Source organism: Paramisgurnus dabryanus, chromosome 23 (assembly GCF_030506205.2).
Source record: "Paramisgurnus dabryanus chromosome 23, PD_genome_1.1, whole genome shotgun sequence".
NCBI lineage: Eukaryota > Metazoa > Chordata > Actinopteri > Cypriniformes > Cobitidae > Paramisgurnus > Paramisgurnus dabryanus.
Window position 1 is genome coordinate 23,265,499 of NC_133359.1, and position 23,436 is coordinate 23,288,934.

The 23,436-nt window shown below is 39.4% G+C and overlaps 2 protein-coding genes across 2 annotated transcripts; both read left to right on the forward strand.

Moving 5' to 3' along the window:
* The first annotated feature begins 7,896 nt into the window (after nucleotides 1-7,896).
* On the forward strand, nucleotides 7,897-8,208 carry LOC141281471 (histone H4). Its single transcript, XM_073813246.1, has one exon. It carries the CDS (start codon nucleotides 7,897-7,899, stop codon nucleotides 8,206-8,208), a length of 312 nt encoding a protein of 103 aa, XP_073669347.1.
* An 829-nt stretch (nucleotides 8,209-9,037) lies between these two features.
* On the forward strand, nucleotides 9,038-9,412 carry LOC135788191 (histone H2B-like). Its single transcript, XM_065298084.2, has one exon. It carries the CDS (start codon nucleotides 9,038-9,040, stop codon nucleotides 9,410-9,412), a length of 375 nt encoding a protein of 124 aa, XP_065154156.1.
* The last annotated feature ends 14,024 nt before the right edge of the window (nucleotides 9,413-23,436 follow it).

A 23,436-nucleotide genomic window follows, 5' to 3' on the forward strand; every position in this document is an offset into this window, starting at 1 on the left:
ATTATATAGACCCCTTAATCGCCCACGTCACTGTAACGTCACCGCTCTAGCTGGAGGCAAAAAATAAGTAGGAACTCATAGCCGGCGCGCTAAAAGTTTGAGTTTTTGACTTTAAAATGTCATCTTGTTGTGTTTTTGGCTGCCAGATTAAAAGGAACAGCACTTTTGGTTCAAAAATAAAGTTTTACCGGATCCCAGCAGACATTGCTTCACAGAAATCAAGAAGACAATTGTGGTTGAATGCAATACGGCGTACAGACTAGACGGAGACTATCATAAATAATGCTCGTGTTTGCAGTGCACACTTCATATCAGGTAAAATAATCTATGCATATTTACTGTTGTGTTGGTTTTATCTATTACAAATCAGCAAGTTTCTGTTTTATAGGTGAAAAGTCGCCAACTGTGCTATTGTTTAGCTTAAATGTTAAACAAACATACAGCGATAGATGTGTATGCCATCGTTTGAATAGTCTCTTAAAATAATCAATAGTTAGCCCAGCGATAGGTAACATAAGACAGTAAGCCTAGACAAAATTACCCAAACCACCTGAAAGTAATTCATATGTTGTCTAGGAAATATCTAAAACCTTAAAATCGCAAGAGTTAATTTACAAAAATACGTGTCACGGTCCCGCGGTCCTGACAGTGTTTGCATCCATGTTTAATAAATCCCTCCTAAAACGTGCTATCTTAAGCTTGTCAACATTGCCTCTGCGGCTCTTTTTGCCTCCAGCTAAGCCCCGCCCACACAAATACATCACAATGTTTACCAACTGTAAAAGGGTCTATACCCTGGCTGCGTCTGAAACCGCATACTGTACAGCACGTACTGAATGAGAGTACCTACTTACAGTATGAATCCTGGTAATATAAATACCATTCAGACATACTACATCCGCCATGTTGATACGTCACATATGTCGTCATTACGTCATGTCATACCAGTGCGAATACAGCCTCATTGTCGTTTCTGACATTTCCTGATATGACGACGCCTCTTCTTCAGTGGATAACTCCACTCCCGGGGCATCATGGGATAGAGAAGTGTCAGTCATATGCACACTGCAAAATCTAACCGGAAGTAGTAGGTCATCCAGGTACATTTCGCATACTGTTTTTTTAATACTATGTATTCGGACATACTACTCACCTCGCCTACTGTTTTTTGCCCAAAATATGGTATGGAAGAAGGCGGTTTCGGATGCAGCACCTGTATAGTGTGTCATGGCCCTACCTTCCTGTAATAGTCTTTGTCCTTTGTAGCAGGATTATAACAGGAAAAAACAGAAAAAGATCTGCATACTGTAAAAAGTCCCTTTTATTTCAAAAGTTAAAAAAGCTAAGTTTCGGTCGAAGACCTTCGTCTGGCAAACCAGTGTTTCCCAGACGAAGGTCTTCGACTGAAACTTTGCTTTCTTAACTTTTGAAATAAAAGGGACTTTTTACAGTGTGCAGATCTTTTTCTGTTTTTTTTATTCATCTTTTGATCTTGCACCTGGTCAAGACTTTTTTGGATGTGCGTATCCTGTTTTCTCTTCAGGATTATAACAGGCCCAAATCTTTTTTGAGGTAGCACAAGGCCTTTGTTTATACTGTAGCTGTTTCTCAATGTCAAGGATACTTCCTTGGCAGGACTGGTCCTTACAAGTCACTTCCTTCAGAGGCCATGCGATGCTCCTCTTTAGCATCATAGTCACATATATGTGACGTCATATATTAAATTTAGAAAAATTAGAGAATACACTGTTGCTATGTTACGACTATAGAACACGTGCACAAGCATACTGTATCATAGGGGAGGGAGAGAGCTTGCACACAGACTCAGACCAAGAAAACGGGTATGTGTGGGAAACACTACTGCTAACCTTTCGTTAAGTCATGATGAACTCGATCAGGTGTCTTCTCTGTCAGTAACAGCCGTGACTGTTGACGTTTGCGCAAAAAAGAAAGTACACGGAGGAACGCGGAGTTAAACATTGAGAATCACCTCCTGTGTGCTTCCTTGTCTTATTTCCTTACCCTGACCCCCGTCTCCTCGTTAATTATCTTATTATTGTTTCATGATTGCCCTCTTGATTTGCTCCTTATTTAATGCCCTTTTGTTTGCTTGTGCCGGTTAGTTTTGTACTCTGTGCCAAGTAAGTCCTAGTGTTTAAGTCTAATCTAAGTCTAGTTAAGTCATTGTCAAGTTTATTGTTTGTTTTACCTAGTCTGTTTATTGTTGTTTACTGGTTCCGTGTTGTTTTTACTTCTTGCGGGTCTTTTTTCTTTTACATGTTTTTCTATTTAAATAGTGTTGTGTTTCATCAGTCTGCTCCTGTATTCTGTGTTCCCTGAGAATCATGACATAGTGTGCTTCTACTTGTGCCACACACACACACGCTATGATTAAATTGTGAAGTCTAGTGCTGTCGCACTAGTGCCCGTGCATGTGTTCTGAAGTCTGTGTAACAACAACAACAGTGTATTCTCTTATATTTCTGAATTTGCACCGAATTGTCTGCGCTATATCACTCGCATTTAAAATCAAAAAATGGCTCAAAACACAACAACAATTATGATTATTAATTATAATTAAGAGCAACAGCAGTAAAGCTACAATGTAAATGTATGGTGATTTTGTCAGACAATGTTGCATATCTAAATCAGGATTTTAGCAGCAGTTAAAGGAACAGCTGGTTGGATTAAACACGAGGTGTAATGGGTCGTGTTTAGTCACTATTTTATAGGCTACTCGTTTTATGTCTGACAACAGAACAGATAATATGTAAAATAGCATTGAGTTGTGTTAAAATGCAATATAATGTGATAGATCAAAGAGTAGAAGTGAAACTGTTCATTTTTCTGTTAAGCCACTACTTTGCACTGGAATTTTACATTGTAATTGGGACAGGATTTGAAAAACTTTTTAAAAAGCGGCTGTTATCTGGGGGTAAGATGGGAGAGTAGAGCATGGAGAAAAGGTGGCAATTGCATCAAGGGGAGTTACATTAAGTAAATAAGTACAACACACACACACAGATTGGCAAGTTGGATAGTGATGCCAAGAGTAGCAGCTAAATTGGCACCAGAATTCCCTGAATCACAGTATGATCCGATAGATGACAGTGCAGGTTAACTTCCTTATAAGTTTGAGCCGTTAGACCATCATGTGCATACAGGAAAACGTGAATATGAACCTAATGAAGCGTATATAGAAGTAATAACTATAAAAAATAACTATTCAAAGTTTATCTTGCATATAAATGCTGACGTATTGAAAACACTTATAATACTAAACAGTGTATTAATACAAACTAACCTGTATGGTGTCTTTAAAAGATGAAGATATGTGGAACTGGATTGCACTCAATACCAATTCACAAAACTGTCTGGTAAAGAAATGTTCCTTACAAGCATATTTTCTGTGTATGTTTGTAGGCCACCACAAACCAGCAGCATGCACCCAAACTTCACGTTGTGACATGGCTTTAACTTAACTTTTCAAACAGGATAAACAATATGGCCTCAATAAATGCAAAAATAACTAGTTTCCACTTTGTAATATCATTTGTGACAGCTATTATTGTTTTAAGTGATTTGCAACACATATACAACTTTTAGCGCATCATAACATCATTAATGACCTTCATCACCCTTTAAGAAGTTTCTTGCAATACAGTCCATTTTAAATCCCCCCACAGGACCTCAATAGGTTTTAGGATCTGGGATTTTCACTTTGCCAGTTTGCAGCCAGTCCTTGGTGGATTTGTTATGTTTTGGGTCATTGTCATGTTCCAAGGTCCAGTTCCACTTCAGGTAAAACATTTTTGACAGGTGGTCTCACTTGTTCTTCAAGCAACTTCTGATACAATGTAGAATTTACTTTAGATTTTATCGTGTTAAAGGGCAGCTCATCTAAGGACGTTCAGTGTCATCGCTTATTTTGTGTCGCTTACTGGAGTGAAACTCGCTGAATTTTTCTAACAGTATGATTCCAGACACACCAGACAGGATACTTTTTTTCCCAGTACAAATGTCACATGTTTCGGATCCAGCATATTCAGCTTGTGGTTTAGTCCTCAGTTTCTCCACCACTCAGCACCGCGTTTTTACCTAAAACAGGTCTTGTGGTGAAGGTCTGTCTGCATTGAGGGAACCTGTAGACTTTAATGTCATCATTCTGATCCCAGCAGCCTGTAATACAGCTCGTACAATAAGTTCTTTATGAGCTTTGAACCTAATAGTTGTGTTACATATCTTCATTTGTGTTCTGAAGATGAATGAAGGTGTTATGGGTGTGGAATGGTATGAGGGAGAGTAATTAATGACAACATTTACATTTTGTAGTGAACTAACTCTTTAAAAGATGTAGTCTGTCAATCAGACTGATCCTGTCAAACACCTGAAGTGGGTGGTTACACTGAAGTCTTAAGGTGAAAACAGAAATACCCTTTCCAGTGGCGGCTTTTCCATCATATATGTGGCTTGTCATGTCAAAATACGTGTTCTGTGCATCATGTGAACCTATGTGCATCGCATCACATAAGGGTTTATGATAAAAGAGACACTTGCGTTTACTAAATACTCACTTAATATAATTTGTAATCAGAGTTAAGTGTGTTACAGTCCCGTTTTGTCAGCATGCCTGTTTTCCTTTGTTTTCCCAGTTATCTCTCTAAGAACTCAATTTCCCATCATCCTCCACTCTCACTCACTTGATCATCATCTTCAATCCTCTTCACCTGACCAGTCATCACACTCATCACTCCATTGTGTATATATACCCTGTTGTTTTTTAGTCATTGTCCTTTCTCGTTTAAGTTGCGTTATTGTGATGTAGATTTATTGTTTATTTCATAGGGAATGTATATTGAAGTTCTTGTTTATATTTATCCTCATCTTCTTCGTCATCATCCACCACTAAACAGTAACAGAACAGACCTTATAAAATTGATTCTCCAGAGGACTACTTGCTTCTTCACCTTCAGCAAAATGGATTGCCTCTGGAGGTATATGTAGCTGAGATCATGGAGTTGGCTCATCTGGAAAGCTGGGGTGATGCCATCCCTAATGCGTGTTTTAAGGTGGGGCTGGATGATCATATATTCATGATGATTTCTCCCCATCTATGCAATTTATCTCTTAAGCGCTCATTCTCCTGGCTTCCCTGAACTCAGCCCAGCACTCACTGTCTACCCCAAACTTAGCCCAGCACCCTCAGAACTGGATCCTGAAGTCGTTGTGGCAGCTGTGATGACGCTGGCCACGGTATATATCTTCTTCACCTGACAGTCATCACCCTCATCACTCCATTGTATATATATTGTATATGAGGAAAATAAGTATTTATGGAGTAAATCATGGGGGGGTCTGAAATTGTCCAAAAGCATGATAATACCACCCCCATGCTTCACAGTAGGGATGGTGTTCTTGGGATGGTACTCATCATTCTTCTTCCTTCAAACACGTTTAGTGGAATTATGACCAAAAAGTTCTATTTTGGTCTCATCTGACCACATGACTTTCTCCCATGTCTCCTCTGGATCATCCAAATGGTCATTGGCAAACTTAAGACGGGCCTGGACATATGCTGGTTTAAGCAGGGGAACCTTCCGTGCCATGCATGATTTCAAACCATGATGTCTTAGTGTATTACCAACAGTAAACTTGGAAATGGTGGTCTCAGCTCTTTTCAGGTCATTGACCAGCTCCTCCCATGTAGTTCTGGGCTGATTTCTCACCTTAGGATCATTGAGACCCCACAAGGTGAGATCTTGCATGGAGCCCCAGTCCGAGGGAGATTAACAGTCATGTTTAGCTTCTTCCATTTTCTAATGATTGCTCCAACAGTGGACCTTTTTTTACCAAGCAGCTTGGCAATTTCCCCGTTGCCCTTTCCAGTACAATTTTGTCTCTGTCTTTGGAAAGCTCTTTGGTCTTGGCCATGTAAGTATTTGGATTCTTACTGATTGTATGGGGTGGACAGGTGTCTTTATGCAGCTAACAGGTGCATCTAATTTAGGATAATAAATGGAGTGGAGGTGGACATTTTAAAGCCAGACTAACAGGTCTTTGAGGGTCAGAATTCTTGTTTAAATAAGCCCAAAAGACATAAAACAAAATAGCTAACGGAATAAAATAGAATAAATGAAAACATGTAAAACCTATTAAAACTCAAATATACATAAAATCACAATATACTGTATAAGATGAGCGGTACAACATGTTTCTTGTGTGACATTGTCACACTTGAACACATATTTTGCCATTTCTATCACTAGAAACAGGGTGCAAAAGGTCATAAATTACTTAATTTTGCACGTTTTCTATGCAAAAACTGTAGTAACATAAAAACTTGGTGAACATAAAAAATTAAAAGCCCATATGTCATGAACCTTTTATTGTGGTTTTAACAGTGTTTACTGCTGTTTTTTACTGTATGTTTATGAAAGGTTATAATGTTAATGTTACTGTGTGCTGAGTCTAATGTCCTTATAGATCAGTTGTGTCCCTTTAATACACACTGCTATCACTTTTGTGTTTGTGTTTAATCGATTGTCCTTATAAATCAGTTGTGTCCCTTTAATACACACTGCTATCACTTTTGTGTTTGTGTTTAATCTATTGTCCTTATAACTCAGTTGTGTCCCTTTAATACACACTGCCATCACTTTTGTGTTTGTGTTTAATCTATTGTCCTTATAACTCAGTTGTGTCCCTTTAATACACACTGCCATCACTTTTGTGTTTGTGTTTAATCGATTGTCCTTATAACTCAGTTGTGTCCCTTTAATACACACTGCCATCACTTTTGTGTTTGTGTTTAATCTATTGTCCTTATAACTCATTTGTGTCCCTTTAATACACACTGCCATCACTTTTGTGTTTGTGTTTAATCATTTGTCCTTATAAATCAGTTGTGTCCCTTTAATGCACACTCCCATCACTTTTGTGTTTGTGTTTAATCATTTGTCCTTGTAAATCAGTTGTGTCCCTTTAATGCACACTGCCATCACTTTTGTGTTTGTGTTAAGCTATGTCCCATTAATTCACGTTGGACCCTGTAATACACTTTAAAGTCATGTGTGTGTGTGTTCATAATCACTGTCCTCATAATAACGTTTGTCATGGGTGGGGCTTCCATCTAATTATCAAATGTCCTCATAAATGCGCATTTTGTCTGGTTGCTATATTATACATTGTGTTGTGTGTAAACAAACTTTGAAGTGAAATCTGTGTTGTATGGCTCAAAATAAAATTTTTGATATCCTCCACATCACTGTAGAGCAAGTGGAAAGGGGTGTCCCCCTAATTCAGCAAAAAACTGGTTTGGGCTGAAGTGTCCTTGTAAATCACAAAAACGTGTGTGTGTGTGTGTGTGTGTGTGTGTGCGTGCGTGCGTGCGTGCGTGCGTGCGTGCGTGCGTGCGTGCGTGCGTGTGTGTGTGTTATAATAAATGATCTATATTATATTTCCAGCTAGAACTTCACTTACTCTGGAGAAACCAAAGATTTATTTGACATCTTAAAAGGTCTTGTGAAATGCCCCCTTTAAAAATTGTGTCATTATTTTAATGGTATTGTATGTTGCTGCAGTTGTAATTCAGCACATTTTTAATGTAATGTATGGCTGTATGTTGTGTTGTGTTTGCAAAATACCTATTTGTAAATAAACAAAATACATATTTTAAAAAATGATTTTTACATAACCAATAAAATGATCGACAAAAGATACAATGCACTGCAGCTTCCAAATAATATGAACTGGAGGTGGGTCGTGCCTTCTGTGACGTAAAAACACATTGTTGGTGCCGCCTTCATTTCTATGTGTTTCCATCAGGTCCTGTAGGCAACTGTAAAGTCCTGTATCACACCACTTCATTATGCATTATTGCTACGAGAAACTGAAATCATGTCAGGAAGAGGCAAAGGCGGTAAAGGGCTCGGTAAAGGAGGCGCTAAGCGTCATCGCAAAGTTTTGCGTGATAACATCCAGGGAATCACCAAACCCGCCATCCGTCGTCTCGCTCGTCGTGGTGGTGTCAAGCGTATCTCCGGTCTGATCTATGAGGAGACTCGCGGTGTGCTGAAGGTGTTTTTGGAGAACGTTATTCGTGACGCCGTCACCTACACTGAACACGCCAAGAGAAAGACCGTCACCGCCATGGATGTCGTTTATGCTCTGAAACGACAGGGACGTACTCTGTACGGTTTCGGAGGTTAAAGTCCTAAACTTCATACAAATCCAAACGGCTCTTTTAAGAGCCACCCACATTGGCACAAAGAGTAAACGTGTCCGTTGTTTGAGAAGTCGACGTAAGAATCCTATTCTGATTTCGGTGGTGTTTCTTGAAATGTAATTGCTTCGTAACGGATAGCGAAAGCTTGTAACACGTGTTATTGTTCCCTATTACAAACGGGTTATTCGTTTTTAATTTTGTGTGTCGCTTTTGCCAAACACCTCTGCTAAATATAAATGGCGTACTGAATTGAATTCTCATTCTCATGGGTTTTCGTATAATGTGTGTTCCCGCTAGCTTTCGTTATGTTAACGTACATCTTTTTATTCACATACTTTTTAATCTAAAATAACAATGTACTGCTTATTTTTAATGACATGAATTAGATTTATAAAATGCTGAAACTTTGTTAGTAAATTTATGTCGTATTGCTTTCAAACATAAATATCATACTAGTATTTTAAATGTTACATTTCAATTAAAATACTCCATTCAAAACGAGGAACAGAACTAGACTATTTTAAGCAATGTTTTCCCATAATACTTGAATTTGGATTAAAATTGAGCGGGAAAATAAAACGAAACTCAAACACAGGGCATTTCAAACGTTAGGTGGGACTGCCGATTTGAAGACACTGATTGGCTCTCCTACGTCTTAGCCACACCAATGAAATCCATTCATGGCATTTGTCGAAAGAAGACACCCAATCAGCATGGTGAGCCTGGTGTCTTTGAAAATTAGCATACGCAGAGAATAAATAATTCTTCCCAGAGCCGATCGATACATACTTTGTTAATCTGTCTTGAGTGATCATGCCTGAGCCAGCGAAGTCAGCACCTAAGAAGGGGTCCAAGAAGGCCGTCACTAAAACCGCTGTAAAGGGCGGCAAGAAGCGCAAGAGGTCCAGGAAGGAGAGCTATGCTATCTACGTCTACAAGGTCCTGAAGCAGGTTCATCCTGACACCGGGATTTCCTCTAAGGCCATGGGCATCATGAACTCTTTCGTCAATGATATTTTCGAGCGTATCGCCGGTGAGTCCTCTCGTCTCGCTCACTACAACAAGCGCTCCACCATCACATCGAGAGAGATCCAGACCGCCGTACGTCTGCTGCTACCCGGTGAACTCGCCAAACACGCCGTGTCTGAGGGGACAAAGGCCGTCACAAAGTACACCAGCTCCAAATAAATCTGTTGAAGCTTTTAACACCCCAAAGGCTCTTTTAAGAGTCACCCATTTTATCTGTCGAAGAGCTTTCTATTAGTTTTGTGAAGTTTCACTTTTTATGCCATTTAGTTGTGATTTAAAGGTTTGTTTATAATATTTGAATTATTTTAACGAATTAGAATATCAGTTATTCATTTTTAAAATCATACATTTATTATTTGGTGTCGCAGTCTTGTGCATCATCTATTATATTTAGTGTTGTCTCGGTTGTCATTGCTGTTCAAATCTGAATCTCATAATACAAAGTGAAGTGAAAATAAACACTTGTTAGGAGCAGTACTTTTCAGTGTGCGGACTTCACTTTGTATTATTTGATTGCATATCTAGTTGTCCTGCACCTGGCCCCAATTTGGGCTTATTTGATGTGCATACCACTTTTGTGTTTTAAAATCTGAATCTCATCAGTTGCTGCAATGGTCAAATGTATAGAAAATGCTGAAAAGCAAAAGTTTGTGAAGGACTTTGAGGATTTTTCTGAATATCAATGAACAGTTTCTTTTAGCAAAAACTAGAGACTCACAAGCAACTATCACAAAAAACATTCACTGATTTTTATTTATTTATTTATTACAGGGACAATGCATTTTTATAGACATTTAAGCCAATATGCCAAAGTTAGCCAAATTGCTATTTTTTACCTGTAGTCCCTAAACAGATGGTAATAGTCACCCTAAAAACAAGAAAATTGATAAAAGTACATATTTAAATAACAATAAAACAACTTCAGTATATTTACTAAAAATACTATTAAACTAAGAATGTTCATTAAAAACAAATCACACACACACACACACACACACACACACACACACACACACACACACACACACACACACACACACATACTGGTTTTTGTGATTTACAAGGACACTTCAGCCCAAACCAGTTTTTTGCTGAATTAGGGGGACACCCCTTTCCACTTGCTCTACAGTGATGTGGAGGATATCAAAAATTTTATTTTGAGCCATACAACACAGATTTCACTTCAAAGTTTGTTTACACACAACACAATGTATAATATAGCAACCAGACAAAATACGCATTTATGAGGACATTTGATAATTAGATGGAAGCCCCACCCATGACAAACGTTATTATGAGGACAGTGATTATGAACACACACACACATGACTTTAAAGTGTATTACAGGGTCCAACGTGAATTAATGGGACATAGCTTAACACAAACACAAAAGTGATGGCAGTGTGCATTAAAGGGACACAACTGATTTACAAGGACAAATGATTAAACACAAACACAAAAGTGATGGGAGTGTGCATTAAAGGGACACAACTGATTTATAAGGACAAATGATTAAACATAAACACAAAAGTGATGGCAGTGTGTATTAAAGGGACACAACTGAGTTATAAGGACAATAGATTAAACACAAACACAAAAGTGATGGCAGTGTGTATTAAAGGGACACAACTGAGTTATAAGGACAATAGATTAAACACAAACACAAAAGTGATGGCAGTGTGTATTAAAGGGACACAACTGAGTTATAAGGACAATCGATTAAACACAAACACAAAAGTGATGGCAGTGTGTATTAAAGGGACACAACTGCTTTATAAGGACAATCGATTAAACACAAACACAAAAGTGATGGCAGTGTGTATTAAAAGGACACAACTGATTTATAAGGACAATCGATTAAACACAAACACAAAAGTGATAGCAGTGTGTATTAAAGGGACACAACTGATCTATAAGGACATTAGACTCAGCACACAGTAGCATTAACATTATAACCTTTCATAAACATACAGTAAAAAACAGCAGTAAACACTGTTAAAACCACAATAAAAGGTTCATGACATATGGGCTTTTAATTTTTTATGTTCACCAAGTTTTTATGTTACTACAGTTTTTGCATAGAAAACGTGCAAAATTAAGTAATTTATGACCTTTTGCACCCTGTTTCTAGTGATAGAAATGGCAAAATATGTGTTCAAGTGTGACAATGTCACACAAGAAACATGTTGTACCGCTCATCTTATACAGTATATTGTGATTTTATGTATATTTGAGTTTTAATAGGTTTTACATGTTTTCATTTATTCTATTTTATTCCGTTAGCTATTTTGTTTTATGTCTTTTGGGCTTATTTAAACAAGAATTCTGACCCTCAAAGACCTGTTAGTCTGGCTTTAAAATGTCCACCTCCACTCCATTTATTATCCTAAATTAGATGCACCTGTTAGCTGCATAAAGACACCTGTCCACCCCATACAATCAGTAAGAATTCAACTACTAACATGGCCAAGACCAAAGAGCTTTCCAAAGACAGAGACAAAATTGTACTGGAAAGGGCAACGGTGAAATTGCCAAGCTGCTTGGTAGAAAAAGGTCCACTGTTGGAGCAATCATTAGAAAATGGAAGAAGCTAAACATGACTGTTAATCTCCCTCGGACTGGGGCTCCATGCAAGATCTCACCTTGTGGGGTCTCAATGATCCTAAGGTGAGAAATCAGCCCAGAACTACATGGGAGGAGCTGGTCAATGACCTGAAAAGAGCTGAGACCACCATTTCCAAGTTTACTGTTGGTAATACACTAAGACATCATGGTTTGAAATCATGCATGGCACGGAAGGTTCCCCTGCTTAAACCAGCATATGTCCAGGCCCGTCTTAAGTTTGCCAATGACCATTTGGATGATCCAGAGGAGACATGGGAGAAAGTCATGTGGTCAGATGAGACCAAAATAGAACTTTTTGGTCATAATTCCACTAAACGTGTTTGAAGGAAGAAGAATGATGAGTACCATCCCAAGAACACCATCCCTACTGTGAAGCATGGGGGTGGTATTATCATGCTTTTGGACAATTTCAGACCCCCCCATGATTTACTCCATAAATACTTATTTTCCTCATATACAATATATATACAATGGAGTGATGAGGGTGATGACTGTCAGGTGAAGAAGATATATACCGTGGCCTGCGTCATCACAGCTGCCACAACGACTTCAGGATCCAGTTCTGAGGGTGCTGGGCTAAGTTTGGGGTAGACAGTGAGTGCTGGGCTGAGTTCAGGGAAGCCAGGAGAATGAGCGCTCAAGAGATAAATTGCATAGATGGGGAGAAATCATCATGAATATATGATCATCCAGCCCCACCTTAAAACACGCATTAGGGATGGCATCACCCCAGCTTTCCAGATGAGCCAACTCCATGATCTCAGCTACATATACCTCCAGAGGCAATCCATTTTGCTGAAGGTGAAGAAGCAAGTAGTCCTCTGGAGAATCAATTTTATAAGGTCTGTTCTGTTACGGTTTAGTGGTGGATGATGACGAAGAAAATGAGGATAAATATAAACAAGAACTTCAATATACATTCCCTATGAAATAAACAATAAATCTACATCACAATAACGCAACTTAAACGAGAAAGGACAATGACTAAAAAACAACAGGGTATATATACACAATGGAGTGATGAGTGTGATGACTGGTCAGGTGAAGAGGATTGAAGATGATGATCAAGTGAGGGAGAGTGGAGGATGATGGGAAATTGAGTTCTTAGAGAGATAACTGGGAAAACAAAGGAAAACAGGCAGGCTGACAAAACGGGACTGTAACACACTTAACTCTGATTACAAATTATATTAAGTGAGTATTTAGTAAACGCAAGTGTCTCTTTTATCATAAACCCTTATGTGATGTGATGCACATAGGTTCACATGACGCACAGAACACGTATTTTGACATGACAAGCCACATATATGATGGAAAAGCCGCCACTGGAAAGGGTATTTCTGTTTTCACCTTAAGACTTCAGTGTAACCACCCACTTCAGGTGTTTGACAGGATCAGTCTGATTGACAGACTACATCTTTTAAAGAGTTAGTTCACTACAAAATGTAAATGTTGTCATTAATTACTCTCCCTCATACCATTCCACACCCATAACACCTTCATTCATCTTCAGAACACAAATGAAGATATGTAACACAACTATTAGGTTCAAAGCTCATAAAGAACTTATTGTACGAGCTGTATTACAGGCTGCTGGGATCAGAATGATGACATTAAAGTCTACAGGTTCCCTCAATGCAGACAGACCTTCACCACAAGACCTGTTTTAGGTAAAAACGCGGTGCTGAGTGAAGTGGTGGAGAAACTGAGGACTAAACCACAAGCTGAATATGCTGGATCCGAAACATGTGACATTTGTACTGGGAAAAAAAGTATCCTGTCTGGTGTGTCTGGAATCATACTGTTAGAAAAAATCATCGAGTTTCACTCCAGTAAGCGACACAAAATAAGCGATGACACTGAACGTCCTTAGATGAGCTGCCCTTTAACACGATAAAATCTAAAGTAAATTCTACATTGTATCAGAAGTTGCTTGAAGAACAAGTGAGACCACCTGTCAAAAATGTTTTACCTGAAGTGGAACTGGACCTTGGAACATGACAATGACCCAAAACATAACAAATCCACCAAGGACTGGCTGCAAACTGGCAAAGTGAAAATCCCAGATCCTAAAACCTATTGAGGTCCTGTGGGGGGATTTAAAATGGACTGTATTGCAAGAAACTTCTTAAAGGGTGATGAAGGTCATTAATGATGTTATGATGCGCTAAAAGTTGTATATGTGTTGCAAATCACTTAAAACAATAATAGCTGTCACAAATGATATTACAAAGTGGAAACTAGTTATTTTTGCATTTATTGAGGCCATATTGTTTATCCTGTTTGAAAAGTTAAGTTAAAGCCATGTCACAACGTGAAGTTTGGGTGCATGCTGCTGGTTTGTGGTGGCCTACAAACATACACAGAAAATATGCTTGTAAGGAACATTTCTTTACCAGACAGTTTTGTGAATTGGTATTGAGTGCAATCCAGTTCCACATATCTTCATCTTTTAAAGACACCATACAGGTTAGTTTGTATTAATACACTGTTTAGTATTATAAGTGTTTTCAATACGTCAGCATTTATATGCAAGATAAACTTTGAATAGTTATTTTTTATAGTTATTACTTCTATATACGCTTCATTAGGTTCATATTCACGTTCTCCTGTATGCACATGATGGTCTAACGGCTCAAACTTATAAGGAAGTTAACCTGCACTGTCATTTATCGGATCATACTGTGATTCAGGGAATTCTGGTGCCACTTTAGCTGCTACTCTTGGCATCACTATCCAACTTGCCAATCTGTGTGTGTGTGTTGTACTTATTTACTTAATGTAACTCCCCTTGATGCAATTGCCACCTTTTCTCCATGCTCTACTCTCCCATCTTACCCCCAGATAACAGCCGCTTTTTAAAAAGTTTTTCAAATCCTGTCCCAATTACAATGTAAAATTCCAGTGCAAAGTAGTGGCTTAACAGAAAAATTAACAGTTTCACTTCTACTCTTTGATCTATCACATTATATTGCATTTTAACACAACTCAATGCTATTTTACATATTATCTGTTCTGTTGTCAGACATAAAACGAGTAGCCTATAAAATAGTGACTAAACACGACCCATTACACCTCGTGTTTAATCCAACCAGCTGTTCCTTTAACTGCTGCTAAAATCCTGATTTAGATATGCAACATTGTCTGACAAAATCACCATACATTTACATTGTAGCTTTACTGCTGTTGCTCTTAATTATAATTAATAATCATAATTGTTGTTGTGTTTTGAGCCATTTTTTGATTTTAAATGCGAGTGATATAGCGCAGACAATTCGGTGCAAATTCAGAAATATAAGAGAATACACTGTTGTTGTTGTTACACAGACTTCAGAACACGTGCACGGGCACTAGTGCGACAGCACTAGACTTCACAATTTAATCATAGCGTGTGTGAAGCACACTATGTCATGATTCTCAGGGAACACAGAATTCAGGAGCAGACTGATGAAACACAACACTATTTAAATAGAAAAACATGTAAAAGAAAAAAGACCCGCAAGAAGTAAAAACAACACGGAACCAGTAAACAACAATAAACAGACTAGGTAAAACAAACAATAAACTTGACAATGACTTAACTAGACTTAGATTAGACTTAAACACTAGGACTTACTTGGCACAGAGTACAAAACTAACCGGCACAAGCAAACAAAAGGGCATTAAATAAGGAGCAAATCAAGAGGGCAATCATGAAACAATAATAAGATAATTAACGAGGAGACGGGGGTCAGGGTAAGGAAATAAGACAAGGAAGCACACAGGAGGTGATTCTCAATGTTTAACTCCGTGTTCCTCCGTGTACTTTCTTTTTTGCGCAAACGTCAACAGTCACGGCTGTTACTGACAGAGAAGACACCTGATCGAGTTCATCATGACTTAACGAAAGGTTAGCAGTAGTGTTTCCCACACATACCCGTTTTCTTGGTCTGAGTCTGTGTGCAAGCTCTCTCCCTCCCCTATGATACAGTATGCTTGTGCACGTGTTCTATAGTCGTAACATAGCAACAGTGTATTCTCTAATTTTTCTAAATTTAATATATGACGTCACATATATGCTAATAGGCGTGTCACGTCATCACCGCCACAGTCTCTCAAAATTCTGTGGGAAACACTGAATGCTAAAGAGGAGCATCGCATGGCCTCTGAAGGAAGTGACTTGTAAGGACCAGTCCTGCCAAGGAAGTATCTTTGACATTGAGAAACAGCTACAGTATAAACAAAGGCCTTGTGCTACCTCAAAAAAGATTTGGGCCTGTTATAATCCTGAAGAGAAAACAGGATACGCACATCCAAAAAAGTCTTGACCAGGTGCAAGATCAAAAGATGAATAAAAAAAACAGAAAAAGATCTGCACACTGTAAAAAGTCCCTTTTATTTCAAAAGTTAAGAAAGCAAAGTTTCAGTCGAAGACCTTCGTCTGGGAAACACTGGTTTGCCAGACGAAGGTCTTCGACCGAAACGTAGCTTTTTTAACTTTTGAAATAAAAGGGACTTTTTACAGTATGCAGATCTTTTTCTGTTTTTTTCCTGTTATAATCCTGCCACAAAGGACAAAGACTATTACAGGAAGGTAGGGCCATGACACACTATACAGGTGCTGCGTCCGAAACCGCCTTCTTCCATACCATATTTTGGGCAAAAAACAGTAGGCGAGGTGAGTAGTATGTCCGAATACATAGTATTAAAAATACAGTATGCGAAATGTACCTGGATGACCTACTACTTCCGGTTAGATTTTGCAGTGTGCATATGACTGACACTTCTCTATCCCATGATGCCCCGGGAGTGGAGTTATCCACTGAAGAAGAGGCGTCGTCATATTAGGAAATGTCAGAAATGACAATGAGGCTGTATTCGCACTGGTATGACATGACGTAATGACGACATATGTGACGTATCAACATGGCGGATGTAGTATGTCTGAATGGTATTTATATTACCAGGATTCATACTGTAAGTAGGTACTCTCATTCAGTACGTGCTGTACAGTATGCGGTTTCAGACGCAGCCAGGGTATAGACCCTTTTACAGTTGGTAAACATTGTAACGTATTTGTGTGGGCGGGGCTTAGCTGGAGGCAAAAAGAGCCGCAGAGGCAATGTTGACAAGCTTAAGATAGCACGTTTTAGGAGGGATTTATTAAACATGGATGCAAACACTGTCAGGACCGCGGGACCGTGACACGTATTTTTGTAAATTAACTCTTGCAATTTTAAGGTTTTAGATATTTCCTAGACAACATATGAATTACTTTCAGGTGGTTTGGGTAATTTTGTCTAGGCTTACTGTCTTATGTAACCTATCGCTGGGCTAACTATTGATTATTTTAAGAGACTATTCAAACGATGGCATACACATCTATCGCTGTATGTTTGTTTAACATTTAAGCTAAACAATAGCGCGGTTGGCGACTTTTCACCTATAAAACAGAAACTTGCTGATTTGTACTAGATAAAACCAACACAACAGTAAATATGCATAGATTATTTTACCTGATATGAAGTGTGCACTGCAAACACGAGCATTATTTATGATAGTCTCCGTCTAGTCTGTACGCCGTATTGCATTCAACCACAATTGTCTTCTTGATTTCTGTGAAGCAATGTCTGCTGGGATCCGGTAAAACTTTATTTTTGAACCAAAAGTGCTGTTCCTTTTAATCTGGCAGCCAAAAACACAACAAGATGACATTTTAAAGTCAAAAACTCAAACTTTTAGCGCGCCGGCTATGAGTTCCTACTTATTTTTTGCCTCCAGCTAGAGCGGTGACGTTGAAGTGACGTGGGCGATTAAGGGGTCTATATAATAAACATATGGATGTAATTCACTCTGTACGTATCAAATAGCATTTAAACAATAAAACATTACAAAGTTGTTGCATACAAAGAATTACAAACACAAAACCATGGTTCATTCTGAGTGTACTGCTACCCATCCCCCAGAGTGTACAGTAAGACACCATTAGTAATTACGAGGACGTACAAACACAAAACCATGGTCCATTCTGAGTGTAGTTAGAAAAACACTGAACTGCTGAACATCCCCCGGAGTGTACAGTAATACACCATCAGTAATTACAAGGACGTACAAACACAAAACCATGGTCTATTCTGAGTGTACTGCTACCCATCCCCCAGAGTGTACAGTAAGACACCATCAGTAATTACGAGGACGTACAAACACAAAACCATGGTACATTCTGAATGTAGTTAGAGAAACTCTGAACTGCTGCCAATCCCCCACGGTGAAAAGTAAGACACAATCAGTAATTATGAGGACGTATGAGCACAAAAACCTGGTCCATTCTGAATGTAGTTAGAGAAACACTGAACTGCTGAACATCCCCCAGAGTGTACAGTAAGACACCATCAGTAATTACATTGACATACAAACACAAAACCATGATCTATTCTAAGTGTACTGCTACCCATCCCCCAGAGTGTACAGTAAGACACCATCAGTAATTACGAGGACGTACAAACACAAAACCATGGTCCATTCTGAGTGTAGTTAGAGAAACACTGAACTGCTGAACATCCCCCAGAGTGTACAGTAAGACACCATGAGTAATTACAAGGACGTACAAACACAAAACCATGGTCCATTCTGAGTGTAGTTAGAGAAACACTGAACTGCTGAACATCCCCCAGAGTGTACAGTAAGACACCATGAGTAATTACAAGGACGTACAAACACAAAACCATGGTCTATTCTGAGTGTAGTTAGAGAAACACTGAACTGCTGCCCATCTCCCAGAGTGTACAGTAAGACACCATCAGTAATTACATGGACATACAAACACAAAACCATGATCTATTCTAAGTGTACTGCTACCTATCCCCCAGAGTGTACAGTAAGACACCATCAGTAATTACGAGGACGTACAAACACAAAACCATGGTACATTCTGAATGTAGTTAGAGAAACTCTGAACTGCTGCCAATCCCCCACGGTGAAAAGTAAAACACAATCAGTAATTATGAGGACGTATGAGCACAAAACCCTGGTCCATTCTGAATGTAGTTAGAGAAAAACTGAACTGCTGAACATCCCCCGGAGTGTACAGTAATACACCATCAGTAATTACAAGGACGTACAAACACAAAACCATGGTCTATTCTGAGTGTACTGCTACCCATCCCCCAGAGTGTACAGTAAGACACCATCAGTAATTACGAGGACGTACAAACACAAAACCATGGTACATTCTGAATGTAGCTAGAGAAACTCTGAACTGCTGCCAATCCCCCACGGTGAAAAGTAAGACACAATCAGTAATTATGAGGACGTATGAGCACAAAAACCTGGTCCATTCTGAATGTAGTTAGAGAAACACTGAACTGCTGAACATCCCCCAGAGTGTACAGTAAGACACCATCAGTAATTACATTGACATACAAACACAAAACCATGATCTATTCTAAGTGTACTGCTACCCATCCCCCAGAGCGTACAGTAAGACACCATCAGTAATTACATTGACATACAAACACAAAACCATGATCTATTCTAAGTGTACTGCTACCCATCCCCCAGAGTGTACAGTAAGACACCATCAGTAATTACGAGGACGTACAAACACAAAACCATGGTCTATTCTGAGTGTAGTTAGAGAAACACTGAACTGCTGCCTATGCCCCAGATTGTACAGTAATACACCATCAGTAATTACGAGGACATACAAACACAAAATCATGATTTATTCTAAGTGTACTGTTACCCATCCCCCAGAGTGTACAGTAAGACACCATCAGTAAATACGAGGACGTACAAACACAAAACCATGGTCGATTCTGAGTGTAGTTAGAGAAACACTGAACTGCTGCCCATCCCCCAGAGTGTACAGTAAGACACCATCAGTAATTACATTGACATACAAACACAAAACCATGATCTATTCTAAGTGTACTGCAACCCATCCCCCAGAGTGTACAGTAAGACACCATCAGTAATTACGAGGACGTACAAACACAAAACCATGGTCCATTCTGAGTGTAGTTAGAGAAACACTGAACTGCTGAACATCCCCCAGAGTGTACAGTAAGACACCATGAGTAATTACAAGGACGTACAAACACAAAACCATGGTACATTCTGAATGTAGTTAGAGAAACACTGAACTGCTGAACATCCCCCAGAGTGTACAGTAAGACACCATCAGTAATTACATGGACATACAAACACAAAACCATGATCTATTCTAAGTGTACTGCTACCTATCCCCCAGAGTGTACAGTAAGACACCATCAGTAATTACGAGGACGTTCAAACACAAAACCATGGTACATTCTGAATGTAGTTAGAGAAACTCTGAACTGCTGCCAATCCCCCACGGTGAAAAGTAAGACACAATCAGTAATTATGAGGACGTATGAGCACAAAACCCTGGTCCATTCTGAATGTAGTTAGAGAAACACTGAACTCAACACTGAACTTTAGACTGCCAGTGTTTAGTCAGCACTGCAGTCACAATATAGTGAGTGATCAACTAGCAGACACAGTGTGGTGACACTGTTCAACTAGCAGACACAGTGCGGTGACAGTGTTCAACTAGCAGACACAGTGCGGTGACAGTGTTCAACTAGCAGACACAGTGCGGTGACAGTGTTCAACTAGCAGACACAGTGCGGTGACAGTGTTCAACTAGCAGACACAGTGCGGTGACAGTGTTCAACTAGCAGACACAGTGCGGTGACAGTGTTCAACTAGCAGACACAGTGCGGTGACAGTGTTCAACTAGCAGACACAGTGCGGTGACAGTGTTCAACTAGCAGACACAGTGCGGTGACAGTGTTCAACTAGCAGACACAGTGCGGTGACAGTGTTCAACTAGCAGACACAGTATGGTGACAGTGTTTAACTAAAAGACACAGTATGGTGTCAGTGTTTAAGTAGTAGTCACAGTTAGTTACAGTGCTTTCCTAGTAGTCACAGTGCGGGACAGTGTTTACCTAGCAGACACAGTAGAGTGACAGTGTTTAACTAGAAGTCAAAGTATGGTGACAGTGTTTAACTAGAAGTCATAGTTAATGACAGTGTTTTATTAGCAGTCACAGTGCGGTGACAGTGTTTAACTAGCAGACATATTGCAGTCAAAGTGTTTTATTAGCAGTCACAGACTAGCGTGGTGACAGTGTTAAACTAGCAGACACAGTATTGTGACAGTGTTTAACTACAAGTCAAAGTATAGTGACAGTGTTTAACTAGAAGTCATAGTTAATGACAGTGTTTTATTAGCAGTCACAGTGCGGTGACAGTGTTAAACTAGCAGACACATTGCAGTCAAAGTGTTTTACTAGCAGTCACAGTTAGTGACAGTGTTTAATTAGCAGTCACAGTATGGTGACAGTGTTTAACTAGAAGTCACAGTTAGTGACAGTGTTTTATTAGCAGTCACAGTGTGGTGACAGTGTTTAAATAGCAGACACAGTATGGTGACAGTGTTTAACTAGCAGGCACAGTATGGTGACAGTGTTTAACTAGTAGTCACAGTTAATAACAGTGTTTTATTAGCAGTCACAGTGCGGTGACAGTGATAAACTAGAAGACATATTGCAGTCAAAGTGTTTTACTAGCAGTCACAGTTAGTGACAGTATTTAATTAGCAGTCACAGTGTGGTGACAGTGTATAACTAGCAGACATATTGCAGTCAAAGTGTTTTACTAGCAGTCACAGTTAGTGACAGTGTTTAATTAGTAGTCACAGTGCAGTGACAGTGTTCAACCAGAAGACCCAGTGTGGTAACAGTGTTCAAATAGCAGACACAGTATGGTGACAGTGTTTAACTATCAGACACCGTACGGTGATGGTGTTCAACTATCAGACACAGTAAGGTGACAGTGTTTAACTAGAAGTCATAGTTAGTCACAGTGTTTTACTATCAGTCACAATGCGGTGAGATTGTTTAACTAGCAGACATATTGCAGTTAAAGTGTTTTACTAACAGTCACAGTAAGTGACAGTGTTTAAAAGCAGTCACAGTGTGGTGACAGTGTTTAACTAGCAGACATATTGCAGTCAAAGTGTTTTACTCGCAGTCACAGTTAGTGACAGTGTTTAATTAGCAGACACAGTGTGGTGACAGTGTTCAACTAGCAGACACAGTGCGGTGACAGTGTTCAACTAGCAGACACAGTGCGGTGACAGTGTTCAACTAGCAGACACAGTGCGGTGACAGTGTTCAACTAGCAGACACAGTGCGGTGACAGTGTTCAACTAGCAGACACAGTGCGGTGACAGTGTTCAACTAGCAGACACAGTGCGGTGACAGTGTTCAACTAGCAGACACAGTGCGGTGACAGTGTTCAACTAGCAGACACAGTGCGGTGACAGTGTTCAACTAGCAGACACAGTGCGGTGACAGTGTTCAACTAGCAGACACAGTGCGGTGACAGTGTTCAACTAGCAGACACAGTGCGGTGACAGTGTTCAACTAGCAGACACAGTGCAGTGACAGTGTTTAACTAGCAAGACACAGTGCGGTGACAGTGTTTAACTAGCAGACACAGTGCGTTGAAAGTGTTTAATTAGCAGTCACAGTGCGGTGACAGTGTTTAACTATCAGACACAGTACAGTGACAGTGTTAAACTAGCAGACACAGTACGGTGACAGTGTTTAACTAGAAGACACAGTATGGTGTCAGTGTTTAAGTAGTAGTCACAGTTAGTTACAGTGCTTTCCTAGTAGTCACAGTGCGGGACAGTGTTTACCTAGCAGACACAGTATAGTGACAGTGTTTAAATAGAAGTCAAAGTATGGTGACAGTGTTTAACTAGAAGTCATAGTTAATGACAGTGTTTTATTAGCAGTCACAGTGCGGTGACAGTGTTTAACTAGCAGACATATTGCAGTCAAAGTGTTTTATTAGCAGTCACAGACTAGCGTGGTGACAGTGTTAAACTAGCAGTCACAGTATGGTGACAGTGTTTAACTAGAAGTCATAGTTAATGACAGTGTTTTATTAGCAGTCACAGTGCGGTGACAGTGTTAAACTAGCAGACATATTGCAGTCAAAGTGTTTTACTAACAGTCACAGTTAGTGACAGTATTTAATTAGCAGTCACAGTGTGGTGACAGTGTTTTACTAGCAGACATATTGCAGTCAAAGTGTTTTACTAGCAGTCACAGTTAGTGACAGTGTTTAATTAGCAGTCACAGTATGGTGACAGTGTTTAACTAGAAGTCACAGTTAGTGACAGTGTTTTATTAGCAGACACAGTATGGTGACAGTGTTTAACTAGCAGGCACAGTATGGTGACAGTGTTTAACTAGTAGTCACAGTTAATGACAGTGTTTTATTAGCAGTCACAGTGCGGTGACAGTGATAAACTAGCAGACATATTGCAGTCAAAGTGTTTTACTAGCAGTCACAGTTAGTGACAGTATTTAATTAGCAGTCACAGTGCAGTGACACTGTTCAACTAGCAGACACAGTGTGGTAACAGTGTTCAAATAGCAGACACAGTATGGTGACAGTGTTTTACTATCAGACACAGTACAGTGACGGTGTTCAACTATCAGACACAGTAAGGTGACAGTGTTTAACTAGAAGTC